The sequence below is a fragment of the Nyctereutes procyonoides genome, unplaced genomic scaffold, assembly GCF_905146905.1.
Source record: "Nyctereutes procyonoides isolate TBG_1078 unplaced genomic scaffold, NYPRO_anot_genome, whole genome shotgun sequence".
NCBI classification, from domain to species: domain Eukaryota; kingdom Metazoa; phylum Chordata; class Mammalia; order Carnivora; family Canidae; genus Nyctereutes; species Nyctereutes procyonoides.
The window spans coordinates 23,583,322-23,595,356 of record NW_026575117.1 but is presented as its reverse complement, the minus strand read 5'-3'; the positions used below and the strand labels follow the sequence as shown (position 1 = coordinate 23,595,356).

General features: G+C 39.2%; 1 protein-coding gene across 4 annotated transcripts in view; it reads left to right on the top strand.

The window, feature by feature from the left end:
- The window catches only part of ZC3H11A (zinc finger CCCH-type containing 11A), a 46,339-nt gene that overhangs the window by 21,688 nt on the left and 12,616 nt on the right, over positions 1–12,035 (top strand). For all 4 annotated transcript variants that reach the window (XM_055333913.1, XM_055333911.1, XM_055333910.1 and 1 more), the window contains 7 exons: positions 5,691–5,814; positions 6,887–7,090; positions 7,208–7,324; positions 7,582–7,662; positions 8,852–8,962; positions 9,798–9,857; positions 10,929–11,027. In XM_055333913.1, coding sequence (XP_055189888.1) covers positions 5,691–5,814; positions 6,887–7,090; positions 7,208–7,324; positions 7,582–7,662; positions 8,852–8,962; positions 9,798–9,857; positions 10,929–11,027 — 796 coding nt within the window. The remainder of the gene's footprint in view (positions 1–5,690; positions 5,815–6,886; positions 7,091–7,207; positions 7,325–7,581; positions 7,663–8,851; positions 8,963–9,797; positions 9,858–10,928; positions 11,028–12,035) is intronic.

Genomic DNA, 12,035 nt, shown 5'->3' with positions numbered 1-12,035 from the left:
TGGGTCTCTAAGAACATCTACATTTAGAGATTCTCTAGAACTCGTGGGACTCAGCACATAGTTATATATCATGTCTAAGATATATTACAGGGAGGGGCACCTGGGTGGCATAGTTTTGAGCGTCTGACTGGGTTTTGACTCTGGTGGTTGTCTCAGGGTTATGGATCAAGCCCCATGTCTGGCTTGAGATTCTCTCTCTCCTCCCTCCTGCTTTTGCTCACTCGTTCTCCCTCTCTCTAAAATAAATAAATGTAAAAAAATATGGGGAAATAACACTGATCATAAAAGAAAAAAAAAAAAAAAACATAGGCAGAGTCTACAGGAATCCATGGGTGGTTTCTTTTATGATATCCTTCCCACAGTGATTCACCCAGAGTGCACACTTCCCCCAGCAATGAAAATGCAGCACTACGTGTGGGATGTTTGTGCCTAGGGAAGCCAATTAGAGACTTAGCATCCAAGGTTTTTAATGGGGCTGATCAAGCAAGCACTCTCTACCTAACACATACCAAAACTCTACATTCCCAGAAGGATGACAGGTGTTAGCATAAGATGGATTATTTGCACAATCTAGGCCCCGTAATTAGCTAACTGACTAGGAACACCAAGGGCCAACTTTGCAAGTGGTGTACCTAAGGTAAGAGTCTTCAGGCCGCTTAGTTAATAAATAACTCTTTTCTTCACAGTCTTATTTGGCTGCATTTTTCGAAAATATTGTATGCTTTTTTTTTTTTAAGATTTTATTTATTCATGAGAGACTCAGAGAGGCAGAGGGAGAAACGGGCTCCACACAGGGAGCCCAATGAGAGACTCATTCCCTGGACCCAGGATCACGCCCCGATCCAAAAATAGATGCTCATAGATGCTCAGCCGCTGAGCCACCCAGGCATCCCTCATCTGTGTTCTTATGTGCAAAAGTAGATACATACGGGGATCCCTGGATGGCTCAGCGGTTTAGTGCCTGCTTTCGGCCCAGGGCGTGGTCCTGGAGTCCCAGGATCGAGTCCCACATCAGGCTTCCTGCGTGGAGCCTGCTTCTCTCTCTCTCTCTCTGCCTATGTCTCTGCCTCTCTCTGTGTGTGTCTCTCATGAATAAATAAATAAAATCTTTTAAAAAAAAAAAGTAGATACATACAGAATTACTCAGGGTAGCATAATTTGTAATAAAATATCTATAATCTTCATTTAAAGTAAGTTTGTTATATTCATACAGTGAAGTGCTGGGCAGCTGTTAACAATTTTTTAAAGGGGTAGGGATGCGTAGGTCAGTGGTTGAATGTCTGCCTTCGGCTCAGGGCGTGGTCCTAGAGTCCCAGGATCGAGTCCCACAAGGAGCCTGTTTCTTCCTCTGCCTGTATTTCTGCCTCTTTTTCTGTCTCATAAATAAATAAAATCTTGTTAAAAATAAATTTTATTTTTTATTATTATTTTTAAAGATTTTATTTATTTATTCATGAGACACACGCACACACACACAGAGGCACAGACACAGGCAGAGGGAGAAGCAGGCTCCATGCAGGGAGCCCAATGTGGGACTCGGTCCCGGGTCTCCAGGATCATACCCTGGGCTGAAGGCAGCGCTAAACCGCTGAGCCACCTGGGCTGCCCAAAAATAAATTTTTTTTAAAGGGAAACTTTACTGGATGGAAAGATCAGGATATATTGTCAGTGAAAAAGCAAGGGACAGAGTTAGGTGCATAATATGCAACCATTTGTGTAAAAGAAAGGGGGAGAAGAATTTGTTTTTCATCTACATGTGTATTTTTAAAATCTCTGGTAGCATAAAGGAGAAACTTGACAACAAGTGGCTGTCAGGGAGCAGTACAGGAAAGGAAAGAAGCTTTTTTACTGTAACCCCTTCTATGTGCAGTTGATTTTCATTATTCTGTGGGTTCCGTGTTTGCAAATTTTCCTACTCACTAAAATTTATTTGTAACCCCCCCCCCCAATCAGTACTTACAATGCTTTCATGGGCCATCTGCAGACATGCAGAGCACTGAAAAGTTTGAGTCACCTGACTTAGACACTCTTGGCTGAGGTGGGACAAGGTGATGCTCTGCCGCCTAGTTTCAGTAGTCATTCTGTAAACAAGTGTCCTTTTTGTAGTCTCTTTAAGGCCATCTTTTTTGCATTTTTGTCTTTTTTTGTTGGTGATTTTATCCTTTTTGTGGCTGATTAAAATGGCTCCCAGATGTGGCACTGAAATGCTGTGTGATGTTCATAAGTGCAAGAAAGCTCTTACGTGCCTTATGTAGAAAATACTCATATTAGATGAGCTTCATTCAGTGAGTTTATAATGCCCTTGGCCTTGAGTTCAGTGTTAATAAATATATTAAATGAAGTGTCTTTTTTTTTTTTAAGATTTTATTTATTTATTCAAGAGAGACACACACACAGAGAGAGAGAGCGAAAGAGAGAGAGGCAGGCTCCATGCAGGGAACCCGATGTGGGACTTGATCCCGGGACTCCAGGTGTGATACCCTGGGCTGAAAGCTTATGCTTAACTGCTGAGCCACCCAGGCTTCCCTAAATGAAGTGTCTTTAAACACAAACACAAATATAACCAGTTTACGTATTGATCGTTGCATGAAAATGTTGTGACAGAAACTTGCAGGAACCTGACTCTAATTCTGTATTTCCCTGAGGAGCAGAGGGATTCAGTATTGGCTAATTTAGTATTCATGGTGACTTCATAAACATAAGTACTTCAGATAATGAGAATCAGCTGTGTATCTTTGGACCATGTGCTGTATTACTTTTTAAACACTTAAAGAAATAATTGTATAGGAGAATGTTACTGTGGAAGGAGGTGTTGCCAAATGAAAATGTACACTTTTTTTTTAATTTGGGGGGAGGGGGAGACAGGCAGAGGGGGAAAGCAGGCTCCATGCAGGGAGCCCGATGCAGGATTCTATCCTGGGTCTCCAGGATCAGGTCCTGGGCTGAAGGCAGCACTAAACTGCTGAGCCACGCAGGCTGCCTGAAAATGTACACAATTATATGGAATACCTTTCTTTTAAGTCTATATACAGACACCTAATAATCTTTTTCTTTCTTTTCTCCTTCCTTCCTTCCTTCCTTCCTTCCTTCCTTCCTTCCTTCCTTCCTTCCTTCCTTCCTTCCCTTTCCTTTTTTCCTCTCCTTTTCTTCTTTTCTTTTCTCTTCTTTTTTTTTCCTTTCCATTCCTTTCTTTTCTTTTTTCTTCTTTTCTTTCCTCCACGCCCAACATGGGACTTGAATTCCTGACCCCAACTGAGATCAAGAGTCGCATGCTCTGCCAACCAAGCCAGCCAGGCACACCTCTAATTCTTGTTTTAAGTCTGAGGATGGCATGGCAGACATTTATTACCATTTTCCAAATGGTTTTCGTTGTGTATTACTTTTTATTTAGAAACAATCTAGTTAAGTGGATTTTTTTTTTTTTTTTATGATAGAGAGAGAGGCAGAGACACAGGCAGAGGGAGAAGCAGGCTCCATGCACTGGGAGCCCGACGTGGGATTCGATCCCGGGTCTCCAGGATCGCGCCCTGGGCCAAAGGCAGGCGCCAAACCGCTGCGCCACCCAGGGATCCCAAGTGGAATTTTTTTTAAAGGGGAAACTTCTGATAAAGAAAGATCAGGATATTTTGTCAGTGAAATATGACACTGACAATAAATGTCATGTGACTCCCACATATAGAGGATACAATTAAGTCATTCAGTAATTTGAAAACTGCTTCCAGGAAAGAAGTAAAAACTTAAGCAAAGACAGACCCAGGAACAAGAAAGATTGATATTAGATTCTGCCTTGAGGAAGGAGTAATTAAATAATTGTTGTAATTTCTATCTAAAAAACAATGGTAACTAGTAGTATACTTACCTTTTGGGTGTGCCAGGAAACTGATAAATTCTATCCAGTTCTTTGGAAGGTAAAGGAATTTGGTGTAGTTTTTAAAAATAGGTAATGATATATGTGGTAATAAATTCAGGACATAAATTTTGTGAATACCTTTGTACCAAACTGCCTTTCAGAGATGTTGAGCTAATTTACATTTCCATTATCAGTACATGGGACTGTATGGGTTCTTCCATGTCCCTAACAACCCAGCGTGCTATCAAATTTTTGACCTCTCAATATATAGTAGATTTTCATCTTTGCCCTTTTGGATACATTGAGGATCTTTTTGTAATAGTCATTGTTTTTGTTTCATATTTTCAGCTTCCTGAAGTAATGCTACTATTCTTTCCTAGAATTTTAAACCTAAAGTTGCTTATGATGAGAGATCTAGCATAATCCAGCAGATCCAAATCTGTCTTGCCCCTTTGTCCCTTGATTGTCACTGAGCACTCCCTCCAAGCTCATCACTGTCCTGACTAGTCTACTGTAGAGAAGTTTTGCCTGCTTTGATTTCCCCATCACACAGTGATGGACTCACACAGTGTGTACTCTCTCGTGTCTGGCTTCTTTCTGTACTGTCCTGTTAAGTGTAAGGATGGTTTTAATCCTTCTCAGTAGTAAGTAGCATGCTCTTGTACGAATAAACTACAGTGTATTTATCCATTCTGGTGTTGAGGTACAGTCGGGTTTCCATTTTGGAGCTGTTACACATAGTATTGTTTTAAACCGTTCTTTATACACATCTAACGTATATACTAGAACTAATGTATGTATTTCTGCTGTACATACGTCCTGTGATCCAGCAGTTTATTCTAGATGTGAGGATTTTTTTTTTTTCTTATTCCCCTTCATAAGAGTGAGGTAGCTTGGGAAGGAAAAATACCTTAGTGTGTTATTTGTGCCTGCCTTGAGAAGTCACGAAAGGGAAAATTTTCCTCAAAGCTGTGAGCTCTCAGTTTAAAATAATAACTGCAGTTAATTGAGTTCCTTCTATGTGTTAAGTGTTTCATATACATTATTTCATTTAATCCTCCTAAGAAACCAAGTAGATAGCTCCTGTTATTGCTATTTTACAGCTGAGGAAAGTAAGGCTTAGAGACATTAAATTGTCCAACATCACATGGCCAGTGAGTAGCATAATGTTATCTTGTGTTCCATAAACTTAACTAATGTATTGTCCTGCTTCTCTGAATTAAATATAGGCATTTAGGGGTTCCAAGATGAGGGCAGGGAGGAGGGAACAGCAGATGATCTACTTCCCTGCTCCCTTCTCCTTCAAGCGTGGAGTGGCACTTTGAGCAACCCATCTTCCTCCTCACAGTCAGCTCATGTGCCTCAGACTTCTGAAGCCTGAATGAACTTTTTTTTTAAGATTTTTAAAATTTGGGTGGCGCAGGGGTTTGGCGCCTGCCTTTGGCCCAGGGCGCGATCCTGGAGACCCGGGATCGAATCCCACATCGGGCTCCCGGTGCATGGAGCCTGCCTCTCCCTCTGCCTATGTCTCTGCCTCTCTCTCTGTGTGTGTGACTATCATAAAAAAAAAAAAAATTAAGATTTTTAAAATTTATTCATGAGAGAGACAGACAGGGGCATAGAGGTAGGCAGAGGGAGAAGCAGGCTCACCGCGGGGAACCCAATGCAGGACTCTATCCCAGGACCCCCAGGATCATGAGCTGAGCTAAAGGCAGATGCTCAACTACTGAGCCACCCAGGTGCTCCCTGACTGACCTTTATTCAGAAAACAAGTGACCAAATTAATACAGGTCACACCTAATTTTTTATTTGAAAATAATGGTTTTTTTTGTTCTTATAGAAAAAACGTAGTGAAATTCCTTGTTACTGGGAAAATCAGCCAATGGGATGTCAGAAACTAAACTGCGCTTTCCATCACAACAGAGGACGTTACGTTGATGGCCTTTTCCTACCTCCAAGCAAAAGTGAGATGTGTTTTTGGTTTTAAAAGGATAGTTACTATTTACTGATACCTATTACGTACACTGTACAGAGTATATTACATACATTGCCTTTAGTCTTGCAAAAGAGCAGTTTTATTTCTACTTTATAGGTGAGGGAACTGAACTTTTCATTAAGGTAAAGTGACTTGTACATAGTCATGGTCATAAACCAGTAATATCACAATCAGGATTAAAACTTTGTTACCGAAAGCCATACTGCCTCCCAAATGTTTCTTGGTGTGACACTTTAGATTGCTATAGCTTCATTTCCTATTTTCTTACCAGACCCAGTGAGTTTTCCAGAAGAAACTGGATTCTCCAGATCGGGGTTTGGTAAATGTGGTCCTCCACCTGTTTTATAAAATAAAGTTTTATTGGAAGGAAGCCATATCCATTCATTCACATATTTTCTATGGCCAAATTTTGTGCTTCTGGTATAGAGTTGAGACACAGAGGTCTACAAACCCTAAAGTACTTACTGTTCCCTTTACAGAAAGTTTGCTAACCATGCTCTAGGCTATATCTAAAATAAAATTTATACTCTCCCCAAAACTAGTTTTTATTTCCAAATATCCTTTCACTTTTCCGACCGGAAGGATTAGCCACTTAAAAGCCACATCTTCTGTGATTAAAATGTGATGGCTACACATATTCTCCTTTCTATTTAAGAGAAAATAGTGGGCTTGCTCCTCTCTGATTTAGTTCAGAAGTGTTATCTGCCCTTTTAACAACTACTTTTTTGCTGAAGGAAAAGCCTCTGAATTTCAATATTAAAATTAAATGTCTAGAACTTGCAAATAATTTTATGCATCTAGCCTCCAGACTATTCTGTGTTTTGAACACCTGTTTTGAGTGTGTTTATGTACAGTGAAGAGTTACTAGCTAAAAGCCATTTTTTTTCCCTCCCTGGGAGTTTAGAACCTAATTGTGAAAATGGGGAAATCAGGTAAAAAGGCATAAGTGGTCATAAGGAAAATGCACCAAACTTAGAGATTTTTGATGAATTGGGACTTTATCTTCTCTTTTTAATTTATGACTGATGTTGTATGTCTAGCTGTGTTGCCCACTGTGCCTGAGTCACCAGAAGAGGAAGTGAAGGCTAACCAGCTCACGGTTCAACAGAACAAATTGTCTGTCCAGTCCAATCCCTCCCCTCAGTTGCGAAGTGTTATGAAAGTAGAAAGTTCAGAAAATGTTCCTAGCCCAACCCATCCACCAGTTGTAATCAATGCTGCAGATGATGATGAAGATGATGATGGTAAGTTTTAGCTCTTTAAGGCAAATAAATGATCACGGTCACTCAGTGAATTGGAATAAGGATTAAAGCTCTAAGCCTGCTGTCAATTGTAAATTTGCCTCTCGTGTCGATACGTAGATCAGTTTTCTGAGGAAGGTGATGAAACCAAGACACCCATCCTGCAACCACCTCCCGAAGTTCATAATGGATTACGGACAGCCTCTGCCCGGAAACCTGGGGTCAATTTGAAGCAAGGTAAGAAGAGGCTATATTGATGCTGTTTCCTGCTCATAAGTCTGAAAGTATTGTTGAATGTGCCCAAACTATTTTAAATACCTTTGAAATTTAGATCACGATCACCACCACCTCTGTCCTCTGACCCCACTGTACACACACCCATACTGACACTGCTTTCTCTTACTCAGAAAACATTTGAGTGCTTGCTGTGTACAATAAAATGCAAAAGGAGTGAAGTGTTAGTTCCTCATGTGATTTCTATTTGGGTTTCTCAGGTGAATGTTTGAATTTTGGAATAAAAACTCTTGAGGAAATTAAGTCAAAAAAAATGAAGGAAAAATCCAAGAAGCAAGGCGGTAAGTTATTAGTTTTGACATGGCTGGTTGAATTTTTCTGGAGGAGAGTAACAGGGACATTGCTGATAATAAGGAAACTTAGCAGCCAAAATGGGCACGTAGATTTTGACTTCTTTGGCTTGTTTGAAGTAAAACACGGACTTATTTATGCTAGCACTGCTTTTTTAGTACTTGAAAGAACTGCTTTATCTTCAGAAATACAGCTCCAAAGAATGACATCTAGAAATCATATCGAGGGGCACCTGGGTAGCTCAGTGGTTGAGCATCTATCTGCCTTTGGCTCAGATGCTCTTGGATCTTGGGATCGAGTCCAGCACAGGCTCCCTTTAGGGAGCCTGCTTCTCCCTCCTGCCTATGTTTCTGCCTCTCTCTGTGTGCCTTATGAATAGTCTTTAAAAAAATCATATTAAGAGAGGAAAAACTTTATAGTAGATGAATTCTTCTTAGGAGCTGCCACAATTTTCTTCTAGAGCTTGCCTCAGCCTGGTCAGTTTGTATTTCCAATCCTAAAAATTACAGATAACCGTGTGAAATAAAATATTTAGAAAGCATCACATGGTTGGTTTTAGAGTACTCTTGTTAATACTTGTTCTGTAGGGACTTGGGAGTTGTGTTTCACAGGTGATTGAATATAGATTTTTTTTTTTAACATTTTATTTGTTTACTTGACAGAGGGAGTATAAGCATGGGTAGTCGCAGGCAGAGGGAGAGGGAGAAGCAGACTCCCTGCTGAGCAGAGAGCCTGGTGTGGGGCTCAATCCCAGGACCCTGGGATCATGTCTCAAGCGGAAGGTAGACACTCAACTGACTAAGCTACCTAGGCTCCCCTGAATATAGATTTTTAAAAGGTTGAATTGACACACTTGGTGGCTGGTGTGCTTCTGAGGTTAATTTTAGAATGTTAGTCTTCTTGGTAAATAAAAAATAGATTGAGTGCCCAGGTTACTGAAAACAATTTATATTTTACCTTGTATACAAAGCAAGGTAACTTAAGCAGTTAAGAAATAGGGATTATCTCCTCTCTCCCACCTCACCCCAATTCACTATGGGCAAGTAGGAACAGAAAGATTGGCTTGTAGTTATCTAGTGGTCTGTATTGAACTTGTCACAAAAACAAAATTTCTTGGCTTATTATGATAGCTTTACTTTCCATAAATTATTTGCTGTTCTTTGACTTGCTTTTATTCAGAAGGTTCTTCTGGAGTTTCCAGTCTTTTACTCCAACCTCAGCCCATTCCAGGTCCTGAAAAAGAGAATGTCCGGACTGTAGTGAGAACAGTAACTCTTTCCAGCAAACAAGGTGAGGTATGGATAGGGCTAGGTTGAGAGTTGTCAGGCTACAACTTCTAAATAACTGGGAGAGCAAAGTTCTTGGGTATAGTTTACCTTTGATGGATTTGCAGGAAGACTTTAGTATATTTGGTCAGATACAAGGATGAAAAGAAAAACTTAAAAAAGAAAACTAGTGCATTTGACTCTTAAAAGGTTGAAATTCTTGCTAAAGCAGCTCTCACATTTATGTATATTTAATTTTTACATTTATTCTTTATCTGTATCCGTTTGACAAATTTATTGACTGCCCATTGTGGATAAAGAACTCTAATCCACTCTTTAAGTTACAGGAAAATGTAAGCCTTTTCCCTTAGTAGTTTTAAACCTGGTAAAAGAAATATGACACTAGTAACTGTATACATATACATTTAAATGTGCTGTTCAAACAGCAAAGAATTAGAGGAAAGAGAGCTCACCTTTTGCTGGTTATCAGAGTTCTACATGAGAGTTGGCAGTGGAGTAGTGTGTGACTTCATTTAGCATATCGAAGTACACAAGCAAAAAAAGTATGGCTTGGGTTTCAAGATCAGTTGATTAGAACACACCTGTCTTCATACACTTGGCTACTGTCAATAATTAGGACTGTGTCATTGATTCCTTTTGGGCTGTGCATTTGGCTATTTAAATTATTACTTAATAGGTTAAATCCCCCCCCCCCCCGCCCCATGTGACTACTGAGATCGGATTTTCAAGAGACTTTCTGGGTGGGCTCATGATATCAGAGCATACTTTATACTCATTATTAGTTAGCAAATACAGAAAAATTGACTAATAGTAGAGAAATTCTTTTTTTGCCATTTCAGGAGAAGAACCCTTGGTAAGATTGAGTCTCACCGAGAGACTGGGAAAACGAAAATTTTCAGGTGAGATGAATTTTGTGCAGATCTTTTGTTTTCTGTTTGTGTATTAATATGATATGTTCTCCAAAACTGCCTTTATACAAATGTCATGTTGATACCAATTTACTTGCTGGTCCCCCTTGAATTCTTGGCTAGAAGAACTTACACAATTTGTTTTTCACATGTGTATTATACCTTTTATTGATATACATAAATTTATAGTGTTAGAATTTAGGTAGATTATAATAATCAACTCTTTAGAAGGTACTACGTTGAAAAAACAGTAAAGAAAATATCTTTGTCTCTTTGAGATTTGAGGTTTTAGAGGGAAAAAAGTTTCCAGTTAATATAAATTTGGTCCCTGAGTTTATTAATTCTATTTTATGTTTAGGGAAGTGTTTCATCATATTATTGAGTTGCCATGTACATACTCTAATTGTGTCTGTCTCAAAAGGATTTTGAAAATCTTCTCTGATTCCAGCTATTCCTCTATGCTCTTTTTAAAATGTGTTTGCAAATATGAAATCCTTTGTGTTTTCTTTGATACCATTTTCACTGCCTGAGAAATTTTAGGCAAAACATCCATCTTTTTAATGTCAGCATACATGTAAACTTTGTAATTTTTGGCCTCACATTTAAATTATGAATAATAGTAGAGAGAAAATCATTACCCTGTGTAGGGTCTTTCATGTTTTTAATGGGACCCTGCAAAGTTATTTGTATGTTCAGTCAAGCAGTCTGACAAACCATTTTTAACTTGTGACATGTACTATTCAATTCATATATAATGGTTATAAGTCAGTAAACTTGGTAAGGTCTTGGCTCTATCACTAATTGGTAACTTGAGTAAGAATATTTATAACCTTAGATTCCTACTTTGATAAATGTTGATTCTACATTCTACTTTTTGTCCCTTACTTCTTTTTTCTGGGACATTTTTATTTTCTAGCATTGAATTCTAAGGATGCTAGTGAATGAACACACCATATAAATGCAGAAAACTGACAGTTATTCTGTGTTACCGGTTTTGCTCATATTTCTTGACCTTGCTAAAGTTTGGTTTGAACTCTTAAGCTAAGTTCTCTCTGTTTGTAGGTGGCGACAGCGATCCTCCATTAAAGCGTAGCCTTGCACAGAGATTAGGGAAGAAAGTAGAAGCTACAGAAACTAACACTGACAAAGCACCAAAGAAAGGTAACTTTTTTCTAATAATGTTGTGTGTGTGTGTGTGTGTGTGTGTAATCATGACACTTGTCTCTTGTAATACTAACAGGTAACGATTTGCCATTCCTTTTTGTTCAGGTAAATTAGATTGTCTCATGTCTGTATTATTCAACAAACATTTGAATATTTACTCTGCTAGATTCTAGGTAGACACCGCTGCATAAAATAAATACATCACAGTCCTCGGGAGCTTTTATAGTATAATGGCAGATAGGAATGCTTATATATCTGTGGTAAAATCTGTGACAGGGTGCTCGCTTCGGCAGCACATATACTAAAATCTGTGACAGGAAAAGTACACAGTGATATGGGAGCACACAAGAAGGGCTCCTCTTTTACCATCTGTCAGGGAAAGGTTCCCCGGGGGGAATCATGTTGAAGCCTAGACCTAAAACATGAGTTAGGAATTAGGCAGGTGAAGTTGAAGGACCAGAAGCTATGCCGAGGCAGAGAGAATAATCTTTGCAAGGGCACAGAGCTAAGAAAACAGGACATATTCAAGGGATTGATTATGGTTGAAACAAACAGAATTGGGGGTAAAGAGCATGTTGACTGGAGAGGAGGAAGGAAATAGATCATGCAGAGCCTTTTAAGCCATGGAAGAGAGTTTGGGTTTAGTAGCAAACCATGGGATGGTTATTAACAAGGATCAAAAGCTCAGATTTGCATCATAGAACCATCATCCTCTTGGTTTCAGCTCAGGCATGATCTCATGGTTGTGGGATTGAGCCCTATGTCACACTCTGTGCTCAGTGCAGAGTCTGCTTCAAGTTCTCACTCTCTCTTCCTATCACTCATTCTTTCATATAAATAAATAAAAGCTTTAAAAATTTTTTTTCTAAATAGAGCCATCTCCCTGCCTAAAATATGGAGAAAGATTAGAAGGGGACAAGGGTGCTGTCCAGGATATGAGTTACCAGCCTTTTGAAATAATGTACATGAGAGAAGTTAGTGGCCTAGTTAGTGTTCTAAAAATTG